Here is a 20471-nt window from a genome sequence, read left to right on the forward strand (position 1 = left end):
AATTGGAATTCTCACAAGTTGCAAATCCTGCCCATATGTAGGCGGTTTAAATGTTGTTGGTCAACAAGGTTTCTACAAGTTGTGTAGAGAGTGGCAGCTGTGGTTAGGGTTGCCATATCCCGCCTGGGGGCGGGACTTTCCCGGTTTGGGGTGGGGCCACACTGTCCCACCCCAGTTTGCCCCCCCAGGACTCCCCCCCAGCGAGGCCCTGGAGGCAGCTCCACCCCTCCCCGTGGCTGTGTCCCACCCTCCCTGCCAGGCTCAGCCTAGAGAGCAGGTCTTCAGGAGACCTGCCACTCAGAGCTATTGCCAGCCCACTTGGTATATATGTCTTGCAAAAGGCATTACTTTCCAGGTTACAGTGAGGAAAAAAAAGGCCATAAATCGTTCATGTTTCACTGGGAGTCTAAATGCCTCATCTTTTAAATGTATACCGCGTCAGTATTCTTGTAATTCTTTATCACAGGATCGTTTTTGAGGCCCTAAACACCTTTACTTGTAATATGCAAATTTCTCCCGAAGCTGACCAATGAGAAAGAAGCAATCAGCCCTCCACTTGGGTTGGCTTTCTTTCTTTCTTTTTTTTTTAAATAATCTTTATTCAATTTTTAAAAGAATAACAACAACAATACAATACACTGTTAGAATACAATTTGAGTCGACGTTTACCAAAAGCATAATTTTATATGTACTTATACATGACATATATCTGTAACATGCTATAAAGTAAATATTAACAGGCTTAATTCATATCGTACTTCCTAGAGGAAAGCCGGTACCTGTTTGAGCTACTATAAGGACCTTAATATCTATTTGTTACATTATAAACCCACTCCGGGCCTGAATAGAAAGTCATCAACTCAAAGTTCACATACTGTGACCCTAATCTACTTATTTACTTATTCTGAATGCCAATATTATTCCCCCAGAATAGGTTTGCACCTAGAAAAGAAAGAAGAAGAAAAAAGAAATATATATACAGTGGTACCCCGGGATACGAATTGATCACGTTACGAAATTTCCGGGGTACGAAAAAGTTAGATTGGAAAAAACTGTTCCGGGTTACGAAAGATTTTTCGGGTTACGAAATTCATTTCGGCGCAAAATTCAAATGTGAAGCGCGGCTAGCGGCTTTCCAGCGCCTTTTCGGGTTGCGAAATGTATCGGGTTACGAACGGCGCCGCGGAACGAATTAATTTCGTAACCCGAGGTAGCACTGTATATATATATACATATACACCCACATATATAATATATATATATATATATATATATACATATACACACACATTTTCAAACACTGCTTTTTATTACCAAATAAAACTGGGAGATATATTTTCTGATTTCATAAAAGAAACTAAGGGATGCCAAACTAATTTTGTCTTTCCCCAATCTAAATTTTTCACATGACAGGTCAGCTTATCTAATTCCATATACTCCAACAGCTTCATAATCCACTCATTCGAAGTCGGTCTTCCAGCCCCTTTCCAGTGTGTAGCGTAAACCACTCTGGCAGCTGAAATCATATAAAACATTAGTTTCCCGAATTTATTTTCAAATGAACTGTCCGTAATCATATTTAATAAAAAGATTTTGGGGTCTAATGGGAATTTGTAATGCAATATCAGTTGTATCTTTTGATGAATCTGTACCCAAAATTTTCTAGCACATTCACAAAACCACCACAAATGAATGAAAGATCCTGGATTTTTACCACATTTCCAACAAGCTGGACTCTGATTTTTATAAATTTTTGCAAGTTTCAAGGGAGTCAAATGCCACCTATTTTGCATCTTATAATAATTTTCTCGTAAAGCCACACATACAGTATATTTTATACGCGTATTCCATTTTTTCTCCCATTGTTCTAGCGGTAGTTCTTCCCCCAAGTCCTGAGCCCACTTTATCATTGACGCTTTCACCGATTCATCATGCATCTCTAATCTCAGTAAATATCTGTAAAATTTTGATATTCTTTTTATCTTTTTACCAAAGATAATCTTGTCAAAATCATTAGGTGTCAGTTCTATCCCTACATTTTTTAAATCCAATGTAAACCTTTCTCTCACCTGGCGATAGGAAAACCAATTCAAAGAAAATCCCTCTTTCTTTAAATCATCATGTGTTTTAAGCAAAATCATATTATTCCTTTTATCATACAACAAAGTATCTTTATAGGTGATCCAATGGTCTGGGGCCATTACCTCATTTCTATGAAATGCTTCAGTACTTGAAACCCAATAGGGAAATTTTGGGTAAATTATCCGTTTGTACTTAGTCCATATTCTTAATAAGGTCTTTCTTACAAAATGCTGCTTAAAATTCTTGTTTGCTTTCGTCTTATCGTAAAATAAATATGCGTGAACACCAAATACGTTTCCGACCATCTCTAGATTTAAAGTATATCTATCTTCCAAATTGAACCAATCTACAAGCCATTCGAAGCAGCAGGCATAAAAATAAAGTTTAAGATTCGGTAAGCCCAATCCTCCATGACAGACCTCATCTTGCATAATCTTCAAACGTACCCTAGGCTTCTTGCTGCCCCACAAAAATTTACTAATGTCCTTGTTCCATTGAGTAAAAGGTGAATCATTAACTAAAATTGGAATTGTTTGAAACAAGAAAAGAAGTTTAGGGAGGACCATCATTTTAAGCGTAGCCACTTTGCCCATCCAAGACAAACCAATCTTATTCCACCGACTGAGATCATTTTTAACACCCAACCAAACTCTACAATAATTATTTTTATATAATTCTGTATTTTTAGGGGATAACCAAATTCCCAAATATTTAACTTTATTAACTATTTTAAAGCCAGAACTTATTTGAAGAGCTTCTTTAGCCTTATCATCTAAATTCATTGTCAACATGGCTGTTTTTTCCCGGTTCACCACAAGTCCAGAGGCGTTTCCAAATCGATTCAAAGTTTGTTTTACCTCCAAGATATCTTTCAAGGGATTTGACAATGACAAAGCCAAATCGTCTGCATATGCACGCAGTTTCATCTCCATCCCTTTTAGCCTGATACCTCTAATTAATTTATTATATCGAACCTCTTCGTTAAGAATTTCTAGAATCAAAATAAACAGAAGAGGAGAAAGAGGGCATCCCTGCCTTGTACCCTTATGAATTCTAATAGATTTTGATCTTTGCCCATTTATAATCAAGGCTGCCGTCTGTTTCTGATATATTTGCTCTATCCATCCCATAAAATTATTCCCCAATTCAGCTTTTTTACAAACTTCTTTTAAGAATTTCCAGCTAACCCTATCAAAAGCTTTCTCGAAATCTATAAATAATAATGCTAACTGTTTATCGCAACTTTTTTCATGCCATTCAATTAGGTTCAACATATGTCTAACATTATTCTTTAGATACCGACCAGGTAAAGAACCTGATTGATCATGATGTATATATTCATTCAATATAGGCTTTAGTCTCTTTGCTATAGCAGCTGTGAACACTTTATAGTCAGCATTAAGCAAAGCAATAGGGCGAAAGCTTTTTGGTTCAAGTATATCATCCTCTGATTTGGGGATTAAAACCGTATTCGACTCCCGCCAGGATTCGGGCATATTTCCTTTCCCAATATTATTTATAACCTCCACCAATGGATTAATCAACTGTTCTGAAAAGGTTCTATAATATTCTATGGGGAAGCCGTCCGGACCTGCGGCTTTTCCCGTTTTTGACTCCATAATCGTCTTATAGATCTCTTGGGCAGTAAATTCCTTATTAATTTGATCAGCTTGTTGTGCTGAGATTTTAAAAATGTTTTTATTATCTAGATATTTTCTGATTGTTTCTTCCGAGAGCATATCATGCTTAAAAAGATTTGTATAATATTTAATAAAAGCTCTTTCAATCTCCTTCTGTCTATAATATATAGTATCATTATATTTTATTTTTACAATACCTTTTTTCCTTTGTTCACTTCTCAGCATATACGCCAGCAGCTTCCCTGGCTTATTTGCAGAGTAAAAAAACTTTTGTTTATTAAACTTAAGTTTTTTACTCAACTGTTCTGTCATAAGTAATGAAATCTGTCTTTGAATAAGTTTCCATTCCTCCAATAATTTTAGATTCCCACTGTCACCCACTAGCTCTCTGTCCTTAGCTTTTAACTGGGCTTGCAATTCTATTAAAGTCTTATTTCTAGTTTTTTTCCATTCCGCACCTTTTTAAATAAAAAACCCTCTCAAGACGGCTTTCGAAGCATCCCAAACCGTTTCTAAAGGAACTTCTCCATTTAGATTTTCCTTAAAATAATTCTTGAGCATCGATTTAGCTTCCAACCTAATCTTTTCATATTTTAGCAATAAATCATTAAGTCTCCAATTGAACTTATTAGTACCAATTTTTAACTCCATCGTAACCAATTTATGATCTGAAGTAAAATTGGGAATCATATCAACATCAGTTACACTTGTACACAAACTGGTTGAAATCAGATGCATATCTAATCTAGCCCAAGATTTTTGCGAAGATGAAAAAAAAGAAAACTCCTTCCCATTTTTTTAACCTCCAAATATCCGTCAAGGAACAGTATTCTACCAAATCAAAAAAGCTTTTCGGGAGTCTTCCTTGCTTAGGTTTAATAGGACGGGAGGACTTCCTATCCATTAAGGGTGTCCAAACTCCATTCCAGTCACCCATCATCATTATTGCATCAAAAGAAATGTCCTTAATTTTGTTCAGGAGTTTCCTAAAAAAGCTATCCTTATTATTTATGGGGGCATATACTCCCAAAATTAAGATATTCTGATCCAAAAGATTCACACAAACCCCAATATAGTAACCATCTTTGTCATTTAGTATCTCAACAGCTTCAAAATTATTGTTTATATATAGAACTACACCTCTCTTTCGTTTGTCTGCAGCCGAAACAAAATGTTGCCCTAACTTAAAGTTTTTGAGATACTGTATATCATCTTTTTTAATATGTGTCTCCTGCAGACACAAGATATCAGATTTTAAACCTGTTAGATAATGAAATACCCTTTTCCGCTTAAGATTTCTATTGATACCTTTTACATTCCACGTGACACATTTAAGTTTCTGCGTCATAGGGGGTCACAGAGTCCGTTCTAGTCCTTGGAATTGCAGAGCTATGCCCTGCCATTTCCACAGATGTAGCCTCTGAGAAGAGATTGCCATCAGAATCCAAGTTGACATCCTCAGTTCCTGGAAGTTTCCTATTAACATTGTCTCCTCTAGTCATTTCTTCCTTCGTAGAATCAGTGTCTTCTCCACCATGTTCCAAGGGACGTAAAGATGATTCATTTTGATCTCCAAGGGGTCTGTCTCCATCAACATGTTCCAGTTTTTTCTTTCGTCTTGGAAATCGCAAATTATATTCCCCTACTGAACTTTTAACTACCTCTCCACCTATTGTTTCTTTCATTGTGTCTTGATCCGGATCTTTCCTTTGGGATTTAAACAAGGAGTACATTATCATTTTAGCTTCCTCTACGGTTCTAATTTCATATCTCCTTTTTTTATACCAGAAAGACAAGCCTTCTGGTAACAACCAGCGGTACGGTAAATTAATTTTCCGCAAGTGAGTCGTTATGAAGAGATATTCCTTCCGTATCCTCAGAATTTTAGATGGCAAATCTTTAAACACCTGAAGGATTTGATTGTCTATTATTAATGGAGATTCATTATGTTTTTTTAACATCAAATCCCTTGAATATTTTCTCAGGAATACTATAACAATGTCCCTTGGGATTTTCTTCTGTTTAGCTATTAATGAGTTCAATCTAAAGATCCGGTCAATTCCTAAAGCAAAAAACTGGGCGTCACATTGAAGGTATTCTGCTAGTTTCGGCACAAAAGAGTCCATCAAATCTTCCTCCTCACTTTCCTTCAATCCTCTAATCTTAATAGATTTTTCGCGTATTTTACATTCCCATTTCAGTCCTTCTTCTGTCTGAGCCTTTTGAACAGCGCAAATCTCTGCGATTTTTTCCTCATGTGATTTATATTTTTCCTCCACAGCATCCAGCTTGTTCTTAATTTTTGTTAATTCCACAAGTGATTTATCCATAGATTTTCTCATCTCTTTAAGGTCCGTTCTCAGTTCTGTCCTAATCTCTGTCTTAAAAGATGTCATATCCATGGATAAATTAGAGACTTTTTCTCCCAGATCCGAAATCATTTTCTTCAAATCCTCCAACATATTTAAATTACTTAAGCTATTTTCTCCAAAAGGCAGTGTTTGTTCCAAAGAAGGTCTTCTAAGTTGTAACGGTGCTGGGGGTTTCCCCACTGTAGCCTTCTTTTTAGCCTCCATAAAGTCAATTCCACTGCCTGATTAAATTGTCAGAAAATATTTATAAAGGGAAGAGAGTAGACCAGTGATTTTGAATCAGCTGTGGTGCTTAGAAAAGGTGGTCAGAAGACATCAGACTCCGCTGTAGCCAATTATAAACACTTAGAGCACAGCTGTTTTGAGTCCGTTACTAGGTCTAAGCACAAAAGAAGACCAATGCCAAATAAATTTTCATCAATAATAAAAGGTAAAAAAGTGATTTTGAGGCAAACAATTAATTATTCTCACAGAGTCCACAAAATCCCTTAGAGATATAAACAGTCTTTTCCACTCAAAATTTAAACATCAGAACAACCTTTCCATCAACTTCTGCTTTCACCATTATGCCTCCTTCTTCCTCGCCTGAAGGGATTAGTGGTATTAAAAATACAGTACTCGGTTCTTTCCTCCTGCTTCTACACATGCAGTTTGTTTTAAAAAAAAAAAAACACCGAAAGAGAAATTGCAGGCGTTTCTTCGCGCTGTGGGCGCAGCATGGACACGGCCGCGGCAAACTCTTCAGGCTAGGGCTATGGGAGAGGAGCATAGAAGGAGTGTAGCTCACGGTCCCTTCGAGCCTCACCAGTCCGTTAGGAGAGCCATCCGACTTTCCTTTGCCCAGGAAAGATTTGGCCAACGCAAGTCGGCCCCGACACCGCGTCCAGCGGACCGCTCCTTGAGAGCTACCTCAACGGACGTCCTTTCGACCCGCCATTGCAACCGGAAGTCCTTGGGTTGGCTTTCAATGGCTTGGAAGGAAGAGATTTTGCCTTGCTTGTAAATAGGAAGGGCTTTGGGGTAGCAAAAGGCTGCAGAAATAGTTTGAACCCCCCCCTTAAACATCCATGGCTCAGTGCTATAGGATTCTGGGAATTGTAGTTTCTTGTGGCACCAGAGCTCTCTTGACAAAAGGGGGCTGAATGGTCCACAGACCTACAGTTCCCAGGATTCCATAGCCTTGAGGAGGAGGAGAAGGAGGAGGAGGAAGGGTGCCTTGAAGGGCAGAATTGGGGCAGAGGAGGAGGAGGAGGAGTTGGAGGAAAGCTGAGTCAGTGGCCATTAGGTCTGCCTTGGTTTTTTGGGGTTTTTAAATTATTTTTAAAAATATAAAATACTTATTTTATTTTATTTTATTAATTTTTATTATTGCTTTTTATTTTTTATTTTATTATTTTTTATTATTGCTTGTTTTTATTTTATTTCATTAATTTTTATTATTGCTTGTTTTTTATTTTATTACATTAATTTTTATTATTAAAAATATACACCCCTGCCTTGTTTTTTTATTATTTTTTACTATTAAATATATGCAAGTGCATTTTCTGTGTATTTATGGCGATTTGAATGCTAACAAGTGTGCCTTTCTTGGCCAATTATAGTGGTGATGATGATGATGATGATGGTGGTGATATTGATATCAACAAGCCTCTGAGGCATGGCCAATGTAACTTGCTGTGATTTTTACAAACTCATGCGCAGTGAAGAAAAACCACAGTCCCTTGCCCAAGTACACACTTCTGAGAAGTACAGTTGAACCCGAGGGCAAGTCCATTTCTGCCATCTGTCTAGGAATAATGCCAAAATGTCCTCCATTTTGATCATGCCTAAAAAACATGCATTTATATTAAGATTTTTTAAAAAAACCTCATTTTTTTCGCATCTCCTCCATTTTTAAAAAACGTGTCCTACATTTGAAAATGTTGCCCTACATTTGTCCTACATTTGTCCCGGTTTGGAGGTCCTGACTTATGGCAACCCTAGCTGTGGTCAGCCTTTCTGAAGAGCATTCTTTCTAACATAGAAGGTTCTGGGTGAGGGACCTATCAGTCTGGTCTCAAGAGCTAGATTTTAGCTTTTAGATAGATGATGTATGAAAATGTCTTAAAACTACAGAGGTTCTTAAATGATGGCCCATGGAATTCTGTTCAAGTGGTTCTTGGAAAAATTGCTGGAAAGTAACAAAATATCTGTACATAGCCATAGTCTGACTAGGAATAGATTACTGAACAGTTTAATGAGATCCTTGTTTAATGCATGTGATTTTCATACTACTGCACTGGTATATCTGCCACAACCTTGCCAGGGTGCATCTGCACAGAAGAAATAATGCAGTTTGACACCACTTTAAGTGCTGCTTATGGAATACTGAGATTTGTAGTTTTAGAAGGTCTTTAGCCTTCTCTGCCAAAGGGTACCGGTGCCTCATGAAACTACAAAGCCGAGGATTCTGTGGGATGGAGCCATGGCAGTTAAAATAGTGTCACACTGCATTATTTGTACAGTGTAGATGCACCCCCAGTGATCCGTAAAGATGCTATTGTCTGCATCTTGACCTTGGTCTCTATGATTTTCACAACACAGGGTTGATTTCTGATAACAGTGAGGATGAGAGGAAGAACATATTTTTATTTATTTATTTGATTGATATTTCCCTTTCTCCCAAAATGGAACTCAAAGCAGCTTACAGTATGCATTAAGATAAAATAGCTAAAATCAGGCACCAGCATGGCATAGTGGTTTGAGCACTGGACTATGACTCTGGAGATCAGGGTTTGATTCCTGACTCTGCTGTGATACTCATTGGGTGACCTGCGTCATGCTACATGCTCTCAGTCTCAGGGGAAGGCAATGGCAAATCTCCTTTGAACAAACCTTTCCTGGAAAACCCCATTATAGGTTCGCCTTAGAGTTGCCATGAGTTGGAAATGACTTTAAGGCACACAACAACAACAACAACAAAATAGCTAAAACAAAATGTAATATGAAACAATCAATACCTTTAAAACACAATGTTAATTAAAAAAAAAAGTATAAAATACTTATTGCATATTAAGAACTGCACTACCTATTGTATGTCCCTGTACCCAAATCAGTTAAGGTTGAAGGCCTGTTTAAGTAGAAAGGGCTTGGCCTGCTGGCTAATATAGGATGGAGGAGAGGCAAACTGAGTCTCCCTTGGAAGGAAATTTCACAATGTGAGAGCAGCCACTGAGAAGGCTGTGTCTCATGTCTTCACTAGACAAGCATGGAAGAGTAGTGAGACAGAGAGAAAACCCACCCTCAAAGGTCATAAGATGTAGGCATTACTAAATTACTCATTACTAAAATATGAGTACAGTGGGCCCTTGGTATCTGCTGGGGTTTGGTTCCAAGTCCCCCCATGGATACCATAATCTGTGGATGATCAAGTTCTATTATATACAGTAGGGTAGTAAAAAGTCCCTTTTTGGGGGTGGTGGTGTAGTATTTTCAAGCCATGGATGGTTGAATCAATGGATACAAAATCTGTTGATATGGAAGGCCAAGTGTAACATCTTTTGACTTATAGTGAAACAGTTTTTTAAAATTAAATTCACTATCATATACTGTCATGTGTTTATCATTTGCAACTGGCTTTATATCCATCTATTGTTCATATTTTATATTTTAAACATTTTGGAACCCACACAAAGAACTTTTGTTATCCTGAGGTCTATGATGACAACAAGTGAATAAATAAATAAAGTGACCCACTTGCAATTTTCAAGTAGTCTCTGGGGTGCTGGCAGTTTAAAAATGCACAGACTTAATCAAACAATAATCATTTTTCAAATCCTTTAATTTCAGTATCATTAGTTCCGCAAAATTAATTAGCAGGTTGCAGCTTTCAGCCCTGGGTTCCCCTACTTTCCCTAGCTAAAACAATTACTATCTACAAAGTGTGCTTTGCCTCATCATTTATGAATTTTTTATTTGGGCAAGCTAATTACAGAGGATCAAGTGACAGGGTAGGAGACAGGGCTTCACTCAGCATTTTCCCTGCCCTCCCTTGAGCTGCATAATTTGTCTGGCTAAGGCTGAATAAGCAACTTGACATTTGCTATGGGGGAAGCTCCAGCTTCTTGGTGACAAGCTGTTATTAGTCAAAGCTTTTCTGTCAAGAGCTTATGTAAGCCTCTCTCAGGGTCAACATTCACATTCCTTTTTAGTTTACCCAAACAAAATATCCAGGCTTGGAAAAGTTAGTTATTTGAACAACTCCCAAAATCCCTCAGGCAACAGGGCCACTTCCTCCTGATTTTTCCAACTCTGAAGTAAAAGACCAGATAGCATCATTTTGCATTCTATCTACCCAAGTGAGTTGGACTGGCAATTGAACTGTAGGATCCTCTGCCACACTTGAGGACAGAAGGATAGTTTATGGAGAGGAAGTCCAATCTGTGCTTCACAAATAACTCTGCCATCCAAGAGAGAGGAGATGGCTTAGAAACTCAGGAAGAGTTGGGCGAGAGATGGTGTCACATTTGCTCCCAAGCATCTTACTCGTGGAAGTTTTGGTTCTCATAATTATTTGTCGTTCCTATGTGCCATCAAGTTGGCTTCAACCTATGCCATCCCTATGAATGGGAAATCTCCATGAACCTCAGTCATCAACAACTCTACCTGAATATGCAAGAATTCTCCATCACTTCTTGCAAACTTAAGGCTGTGATTTCCTGGACTGATTCAATCCATTTGTAATGTGATCTTCCTTTTCTCTTACTGCCTCCCAGTTTATTCAGCATTATTGCCTTTTCCAGTGCGTCATGTCACCTCATGATGTATTCAAAGTACAATAGCCTCAGTTGGATTCAACCTCAGTTGCTCTCATAATGGTTGTACTGACATTGAGTGCTGTCTTCCTTGACCAAGATGAATGAAGGTTTTTCAGTATGGTAACTCAAATTCCTTGAATCTAAGGCTGCATCTGTACTGAAGAAATACAGTAATGCAGTTTGACACCATTTTAACTGCCATGGCTCAGTGCTATGGAATTCTGGGATTTATTGCTTTTGTGCCACCAAAGCTCTCTGACAGAGAGACAGCTCATGAAACTCCAACTCTCAGAAACACTGTGGATGGCCTCTTGTGGGTGAATTGGTAAGGAATTGTTGGTTTCTGTGCAGCTTTCATTGTTCTGGCTTGACTGCTTGATTTTATTGTTATGAAGCAAGCAAGATTCTTTTGTATTTAATCTAGGGGACTGGAAGTAACAATACCCCACAGCCACCTCAGCTTTGAAAATGTCACCAAGAAAATTGATTATTTTCATATTTGATACTAGGTGACATTTTGAAAATGTGTATTTCATAAGTGCAAGAGTAAAATGCATTTCAACTTAGACTGGAAAATATAAAATAGGGTGGCATGAAACTGCATACAGTGACTTTACATTTTTAATGAGCACACTGCAGTCTGTGTCTTTTAGGGTTTTTTGATATTGCATCTCCCAAATGGATGATCTGGAGTAATAACCTGCCTGGTTGGTAAAGGTCTATGTGTATGCTATAGATACAATAGAAGTCCTTATTGAGTTGTAAAGGAGGCCAAAGACATTTTTACACTGGCAGCCATGCTGAATTCCAAAATTCAACATGTAGGTTTTTGTGGATGGTGCCCATTCAGATTCTTCCCCACAACCAGAAGAATTTCATGTCACCTGAAAAATAAAGCCCAAATCCCCAGTCTATACTGAGATGGAAGAAATGATAGAAAAGTTATGTGAAGTTGGTATGCCAGTAAACCAACCAAAACAGTTTAAACATACAATACACAATAGATAAAGAGGTAGTACAAAAATACCTGGACAATCTAAAGGAATTCAAGTCTCCATGGCCAGATAAACCCACAGTATGCCCTTGACATTCACGGGGGTTAGAAGTGCAAGAGCCTTGCAAATGTGAAAAAAACAACAACAACCTAATACATGAATATGGGAAAGACAGGAGGAGGAGTGAGTGCAGCCTTTCAAACTGCCCTGGTCCTGGGCTTGGCCTTCCCCCCTTCCCACTAAGAACCTCTTCATCCTACAAAAATAGTGTAGGTTCATTAGGTTGTCCAAAGTAGAATACCAAAAGAAAGAATATGCAATATAGGGCAAAGATGGAGAATGTGATGCCTGAAGGACAAACTCAACCAAGTTTCATGCAGCTCTAATATATGGCTCACAGAGATGAAGAGTACAAATGACTGCTAGCAAAGGCTAATCATTTGTAGAGGCTCACATATGATTCTCGTCTGTCTGCAAAAGGAGCCAAAAATTGCATAAACTTGGCAAGAATCTTACTTTTCCTTCAACCAGGCTGGAGGAATGGTAAGAAACAATTATTTCCTCTTGAAAATACCAATTTTATATTTGTATAAGATTTGTATTGGGAGGGCATCCACAATCAATATTTCATAGCAGAATTTTATTAGCTCAATTACAGCAGCTGAGAGGGCTTGGGCAACTCAAAGCTGAGATCAAGCCTGTGTATACTGGCTGCAAGAAACAGAACTCCAGAGTGCAAGGTCTACATTTTTATTTGTAATCAAGGGGGATCACTATTCACACAAAGACACTCACACATCCAAGAATTAACAATATAAAATGTGGTAGCAGATAGTGACTGAAGGATTGCAGATGGTAGCTCCAATCGAGTGATGCTGTGAAGTGCAATGGCTCAGCAAGCTGCTGGTGGAATATGACATGACCAGCAGTCAAGCGAGATATTGACAAAGTCTATCTGACCTCAAGCGAGACCAAATTGGGGGTCCTTGTTTCCTTAAGATAAATCTATCATGGGGTTTTCCTGGCAAGATTTGTTTAGAGTGGATTTGCCATTACCTTCCTCTGAAGTTTGGAAAGTGTGACATGCCCAAGGTCACCCAGTAGGTTTCCATGGCAAAATATTTCCAGAGAGCAGAAGGATCAGTGGTGATGTGTCCGGTTATTTTCAGTGGGAGATGCTGTAAGGAAGCCACCTGCAGGGATGTTCTAAGGACACACAGAGGTCCCAAAAGATGCCTGTCGCAGCATGTCCAGCTAAAGGAAAATTCTGGATGCATCATTGCTGGTCCACTCATTCTCAGATAATCTGATGTAACTGTGTTGAGGAGGCTGTGCAGCTTACAAAGTGGATTTGTCTTTAGGGAGTGGGATTGGGAGATGTAGTTACACTCCCACGGAGTGTGGTGGAGTCTCCTTCTTTGGAGGTTTTTAAACCGTGGCTGGATGGCCATCTGTTGGGGATGCTTCAATTGTGAGTTCCTGCGTGGCAGGGGGTTGGACTGGATCAAGAGGTGAGATGCCGCCCCTTTCTGCCCTCGGCAAAGGCCGCAGCAACCAAACGGCATGGCCTCCGGGAGGCCTAAAAAGAATCCACTTCCGGGGTGCCATTGCCACCCTCGCGCATGCCAATGACGTACACACGGCGTTCAAACAGCGCCGCGCATATGTCATCATGGTGGCCCCTGTGTGGATGGTGGCGAGCCATGATGGCGCCGGTTCAGGTAGGGCTTGGGAGTGTGTGGACATCCCACTCTCCCGAACCCTAAAATCGGCCCCAGGCTGGTGCATAGTAGCAATCTGTACTGGGCCCAAGTTTAGCTAGTTGGCAGTGGAAACTGACAAAGTGATTTTTATTTTATATTTATTTATTTATTTATTTATTTATTTATTAGTTTTATATCCTGCATTTCTCCCAAAATGGGTTTTAAGGTGGCTTCACTTGGCTGGGCAGTAGTGCCAAACAAAGTTTTAGGCACCTATAGCAGTAAATGGCTATGCTGAGGGAGCTGCACAGCTTTTGAAGTGAAATTTTTAGGTGATAGCTTTGGGAGACAAGCCAGCATGGTGTGGTGGTTTGAGAGCTGGACTACAACTCTGGAGACCAGGGTTCCATTTCCAGCTTGGCCATGAAACCCACTGGGTGATCTTGGGCAATTCACGTGCTCTCAGCCTCAGGAGATGGCAATGGCAAACCTCCTCTGAATACATCTTGCCAGGAAAACCCCATGATAGGTTCACCTTAGCATTGCCATAAGTTGGAAATGACGTGAAGGGACACAACAACGACAGCACTTTGGAAGATATAATGACAGAGGTGTAGATATCTGAAAAATGTACATCTCCTGATACAGGATCTCAAGTATCTACCAATATGCAACACAAGGTGGCTTACAGTATGAGATTAAAGCCAGATACAGTGAAAATGATATATAGTACAAAAGTTTAAAACCGGCAAATAAATAAATAAATAAATAAATAAATAAATAAATAAATAAATTTTCTTTCCTTTTTTTCTTTCCTCCTCTCTTTGATTCCAGGCCGGCTGTGCTAGACAAGAAAGGGGGAGACCTCTCTACTCTGAATGAAGTTGGCTACCAGCTACGCATCTGACCAGGCTAGAAATGGAACAAGTTGGCTTCTGGGTGCTCCTTGTCGCACTTTACCCTGTGATCTGAGAACACAGAGGGATGGGGAAAGGGGGCTGCAAGTATTTATTATGAATGTGAAGGTGTTACTTAAGATTTCACCTAGAACCTAGGAATCCTAGAAATGACAGTGGGGGTATTTTTATTTTTTACTTTTCAATTTATGAAATGGAATCAAGGAGAAAAGGACATTAACAAGTGGTCTTTTTGCCTATGATAATGGTGTTAACCCTCCCATCATGTTTAAGTGGGGGAGATGATGTGGTGTGTGGCTTGGCTTTTTAAATTTTGGATTGAAATCATCGTTTTGGTAGTGGCTAATTTGCATTGGTTTGGAGCATTGTGTGACGTCTGTAGGATTTAGGAGTGGCAATGATGAAAGTATATTCCTCTGTGAGTTTTTTTTTTTTATATTTTTAAGTGCTGGGGTGTGCAGTAGGGGGCAGATTCAAGATTCAAGAAATGAATCATCTTGTGTGGACTTGCTTTCTATAGCCTCCATTGAAAAGAAGGGCAAACTTGAATCATGTCAATGGAACCTGGTGCAGAACCCAGAAAACTTTCCCAAGCTTGAACTCAGTGTAAAGGAAATTGCTGAAAAAGACTTGCGTTTTGGATCCAGCATTTAAAGGTGACATTCAGCAATAAAAACAGTGTTCCAGAAGTTACACTAGTGGGCTTCTCCCTGTCAAAATATCAATATTACCTCAAAAATCTTTACAATAGATATGCAAAACGGACAGTGTTTTAATTTTGTAATGGATTTGTATTGTGTTCCCAGCTTCTCCAGTAGCAGAGCATTTACGGCACCCTTCCCAGTTCCACTCCATTCTGCCTTATTCCTTTTTTTCTGCCCAACTCTGATGAAGGATTAAAATGTTCATGATATGCAAGTGTCTTCTTCAAAGCAGTGAAGTCTTATTATGTTAGAGATACAGAAAACTGGTGGAAATGAATGGTCTGGTGGTGGAAAAAAATGACCGACATTAATTAAGTAAAGATCATATTTTTTATAATGTTTCATCACAGGCTTTTAATCGTCATGAGCTACAGTTTTTACAAGCACAAGTGGAATGATCCAATGGTTCTGACATAATTACTGAAACTCTCATGTTTATGTGCAGCTCTGAACATGCAAATACAACTCCCTTTTCTTCTGTGCATCAGGGAGTGCTCTGCACATCTAATGGGAATCCATTATGCTTGTGGAATATTCTTCAGAAATGAAAATAATAGATTAACATGCTTCAGATCTGCACAGAGTCCAGGGAAGCTTTGGGTCATTCTGAAGAACTAGAGATCATTGGGGTTTTTTTTGTACAGATTAACATTGTTGTTACAGTCAAATTTATGTATGGATATTCTTAAAAACAATAACAGAATCTATGGGCTTCCCTTAGGAATGTACTTTTCTTCCTTGTTGTATGTAATCTGGTTATTTGAAATTGTTATCTTCAAATGGATTGACACTCCAAGTCAATGTCTTCACATCTTATATTAAGACCATCAGATATTTAGGACTGATACTGTTGCCAGTGCATTTGTAAGAAACAACCATCTGTATAGACTGCATTCAAATAAAAAGGAATGAAGGAATTCATCCACAGCCAAGAAAATATGTGCAATGCAGCAATGATATTGTGCTTTTTTGGATGAAGGAAATGTTGAAAGAAAAAACAACACAGGGAGCTGCTAGAGGGGACAGTTTCTGAGTATTTTTCTGGATAGATGTAATTACAGTTTGCCCTCCATTTCCACAGATATAAACATCCATGGCTTGAAAATATGTAAAAAAAAATCAATTTCAAAAAGCAAACCTTGATTTTGCAATTTTATAGAAGGAACACCTTTTATGCCATTGTATATAATGAGACTTGAGGATTCATGGATTTGGTATCCATAAGTGTCTTGGAACAAAAGCCAGTGGATACTGGGGGCCCATTGTATAACACTTCTGATCTTTTAAATATGGTTAAGAGGCTGAGGCTGCAATTTGGTAAACCAGGGACTGGAAGTGATTTTTTTTTTCATATTGAGGGTAGTGTTCTTTTTTCTCTTAATTTTTTCAAGTCCCCCTTTTCCTCTAACAGAGAGAAAATCAAGGACAAGACAGAGCTTTCAGACACTCATTTCTTTTTTCCCCTTCCTTCATAACCAACAGGCTGTAGAGAAAGGAACATGTACCTTGTGCCAGCGGTCCAACTTTTTTGTTTGCAGAATGTTTATGATATCAGATTGCTTGTGATTGCTTTATGATATGACTAAGGACTGCATGAAATTAGGCTTGTTGTAGGACTGTGACCCTCAGCTTTAGGGTGATCAAGTCTACTCCCACTTGAGCAGGAATAAACACCATTGATCTCAGTAGGGCTTACTTCTGAGTAGATGAGTCTAAGTTTATATTGTCATAGACCCCTACACAGGGACTTTATTTGGAAGTAAATCCCAAGTAATTGTGCATAGGAAAGCTTCCTAAGAACAGGGCATGCTGGAGTACAGTCCCCTTCCTGTCAGGTTGATTTTCCAGCTCCTTTCCCTTTCCATCATTAAACAGTGTTTTTTAGTTCCATGTGTTCCATTAACTATGTAACATATAATTAATGAAAGCCAGGTTTCATCAGTACCCAAAACCTGGGGAAAGTATTTGTTTGAACTACAACTCCTAGATCTCTTCATGCTGGCTGAAAAATTTGAAGTTGTAGACCAAAAATAACTTACCCAGTCTCTCTCAAAAACATGGGTTATCAACTTAGTTCGAACCCTAATTTTAGTATTTGGTTAACAAGTGAATCACAGCTTGCATCAGCGCATGTTAAATTTGAAACCAAAATAAGCGCTCAGAAGAGAAGGACTGGATGGCAGCTTTTGAACTTGTGGGTTGCTTTCAATCTCTTAACCATGGCTAAGAAAAAGAATCAGTGGTGTTATAGCTGCATCTAATCTAGGGGATGATAGCCTGACCTCACATTTGTAGTAATGGCCTGGCAAGATACAGTGTACCAGCAATATGTACACTCTGCTAAGGAGCTGCAGGGAACTTGAAGAATTTGAAAATGTTACTTTTTTGGCCCGGAACTCCTAGATTCCCCCAGCCAGCTTGGCCATTGGCTCAGGGATTTTCTGGGCATGTAACTCCAAAGCTCTGGTTGTACCCTTCTGTAGGCAGTCTGTTCACCTGCTTTGTGAAAATTTAAACACAGATTTATTTATGTATTTCTTAAAACAAGTATACAACACCTACTGGGGGTCAATTAATGACATTTTTTCTTATCACAGTGATTTTTTAACCCACACAAAATTTGGATGTTTTTAATTTGGTAAATGGACTCTGTTTTACAAAACCTCTTGAGTTCTTTGGAGTTACTCAGAAATCTCTATCTTTTCTTCTTTTTCTAAATGTTTCTGATCCATTGGAAGCAGCTGGAGCACAAATTATTATGAACTTCACTTATATGTTAAGTCTCCTGAAATTAAGGGGAGTGATGCAGTAAAAATGTAACATTGTATTTTGCTCTTCATTCCGAATCCCTTCTGTAGTCTGACGCTTTTCTAAAATGGGTGAATTATTTTGTATTCGGGTGTTGTGTTGTTTTCCTTAACGTACAGGTGAATCCTATTCTATCGCAACACATACTTGCAACGTTTGCAATTATTTGCAAAATATGAAAAACTGTGATTTCAGTGACTAGGTTTCTAATTGCCATTTTGTCAAATGCTGTTCTGTTCTGAATTAAAAATGTGCATGATGTTTTGCTTTTGTCACCATTTGTATATTCAATGCAGCATGGAACTTTAATAAAATGTCTTGGAAGTCTCTTTTTTTTTTAAAGTAGCCTTCTGTGTTGTTGTTTTTTAAAACCTAAAACTATTGTTTAAGGGAAATACAGAGGTTAAGGTTTGTTGCAGGAAGCTAAATTGTCCTGATCCAACTGAGTGAGCACCCACCAACCACTGCTAAAGAGAACTCTGCAGAAACAGCTCCAGGACAGTAACTACTTCTGAAAACTTAGAAATGTTGGCTGAAATTTTGCATCAGATGATGCAAGATGACAGACTTCCATCTCCCATTATGACTCCCCAAATCCCATTTTAGACACCTGCAGTGGCACCAACATAGAGGTTTCTGAGGCACAGTGAGCGGGACAGTGAGTGAAGAAAACCTACCGGCAGTGAATCTGGTAGTGACTCCATGGGATCCTGTCATAACTGCTTGTTGGAAAGTGCCTTGCTGCCAGGAGAGGAGTAGACACTTCTTCACTCACCATCCTACTCCTCAGCACATTGAAAATCCTTATGCTGCCTGGTTTCTAAAGTGAATTTTTTGAGTGGGAGATGAGAAACACGTGGCCATTGCACTGGTGCAATACTTGCAAACATAAATTCAAAAATTTATGATGCTGTAAATCCAACTTACAATGTTGTGAATACTAACCAGGATGCCAACCATTACTTTTTTTTAATTATCATTTTCAGAACATCTTAGTCAGTCTAGTCATGGACGATAGATTTTCTCTGCTGCTGTTTAAAGAACGCTCTGCTTACTGAAAATATGAGGCTGGACTATGCAAACACTGCCTAGCACCTTGTTTGCTTGGCTGGCTCATCTTTGAACAAGGTTGTTTTAGGAAGCTTCCCTCCTTTGCCCATGGTTTTCTTAGCAGGATCTTTACTGCAGCACACTATATACATATATATAAACAGACAGAGAAAGAGAAGAACATTTTTTTCACATAGCCTTAACTGTCTTGTCCTCCTTCCCTAAACTATTAGCTGCAGACTGCTGGTGGTTGATATCCTGTAATGCAGTTACACATCCATAATTACTCCATATTCAGCTTTATGATGCAATCACAATCATGCCACGATTACCACAATTATAAATGCCTTCTTTACCCATCTTTAAACTCTAAGGAGCCACTCCAAGTAATAAAGATCTGCTCTGCTGGAATTCAGGGCACAGTGATCTGCCAGCAATCTGCGTTGTGATGAGAAATTGCAGCAAGGATTGTCGCAGCTTTGCTCGGAGTGACTGCTGGCTGTTAAGCCAAATTCAGGAGGACTGGCCGGGAGACAACACTTAGTGGCAGACTGGTAACTAAGCTAATGATGTAGGATCTGAGCCATAAAATATGAGATATGGGATAGGACTGGCTGCTGGTGATTGTCCACACACCTGCAAGCAGCTGCAAATGAAGTGGCAAAACATATACTGTGTGTTGACCTCATTTTATAGTATTGATGTTACCAGAAGAGGAGAAAATTTGGGGGGAGGATACAGAACTGAATTGCCCTTTCCAGCAACTGTATCTCAGTGTGATTCGGTCTAAGAACAACTATATAGAGCTGTAGTTCTCAACTTTTAGTCCTGCTGCTGTTTTGGAATTCAGCTCCCAGAACCTGCCATCAATGGCTATGCTGGCAAAAGCTCCTGGGAACTGCAGTAGAGAACAGCTGGAGGATTGAAGGTTGAGAATCCCTGGCCTAGAGCCTTGAAAAGGAACCCCTAGCTGGATGCATTGCCTCACTCTCTGAAATGCTGTTTTGTTCTGAGTAAAAGGGAAGGGATGGCTTAGGTTTTTGGGGAGCATTTTGGTTGTTGCATATGCCATAATGGAAAACATGAGTTGTTAGGTAATAAAGCTGACTTATACCATCATAACTTACTAGCAGGATGCCAGCTGTAGATTGAAGGAGGAAAGTAAATGGCTTCAACTATAGTCTCAAATTTTGGGGGAAATCTTTTAACTGTCCCATTTCTCAAAAGGAATATAAAACAGTTAGCTTTTGAAGGAAAAAACCCCAGACATGAATGCTCTAGCTTCTGGCTTGTGGTACAAAGCACACTCTCTTGCTGCTCACATCTATTACATTAGCATCTCCAACAGAATATGGGGCAGTAAACAACAAAAGCACCATCTTCCTCCAACATTTAGTAAATGTG

General features: G+C 39.0%; 1 protein-coding gene across 1 annotated transcript in view; it reads left to right on the forward strand.

Moving 5' to 3' along the window:
* The window catches only part of VASH2 (vasohibin 2), a 74861-nt gene extending 56620 nt beyond the window's left edge, over positions 1–18241 (forward strand). The window contains exon 8 of the mRNA XM_089529276.1: positions 14423–18241. Within this exon, the coding sequence (XP_089385402.1) occupies positions 14423–14495 (73 nt within the window). The 3' untranslated portion in view covers positions 14496–18241. The remainder of the gene's footprint in view (positions 1–14422) is intronic.
* Positions 18242–20471: the final 2230 nt, after the last annotated feature.

This window comes from Sceloporus occidentalis, unplaced genomic scaffold (genome assembly GCF_023333645.1).
Source record: "Sceloporus occidentalis isolate IW3139 unplaced genomic scaffold, rSceOcc1.0.p SCAF_6, whole genome shotgun sequence".
Classification (NCBI taxonomy): domain Eukaryota; kingdom Metazoa; phylum Chordata; class Lepidosauria; order Squamata; family Phrynosomatidae; genus Sceloporus; species Sceloporus occidentalis.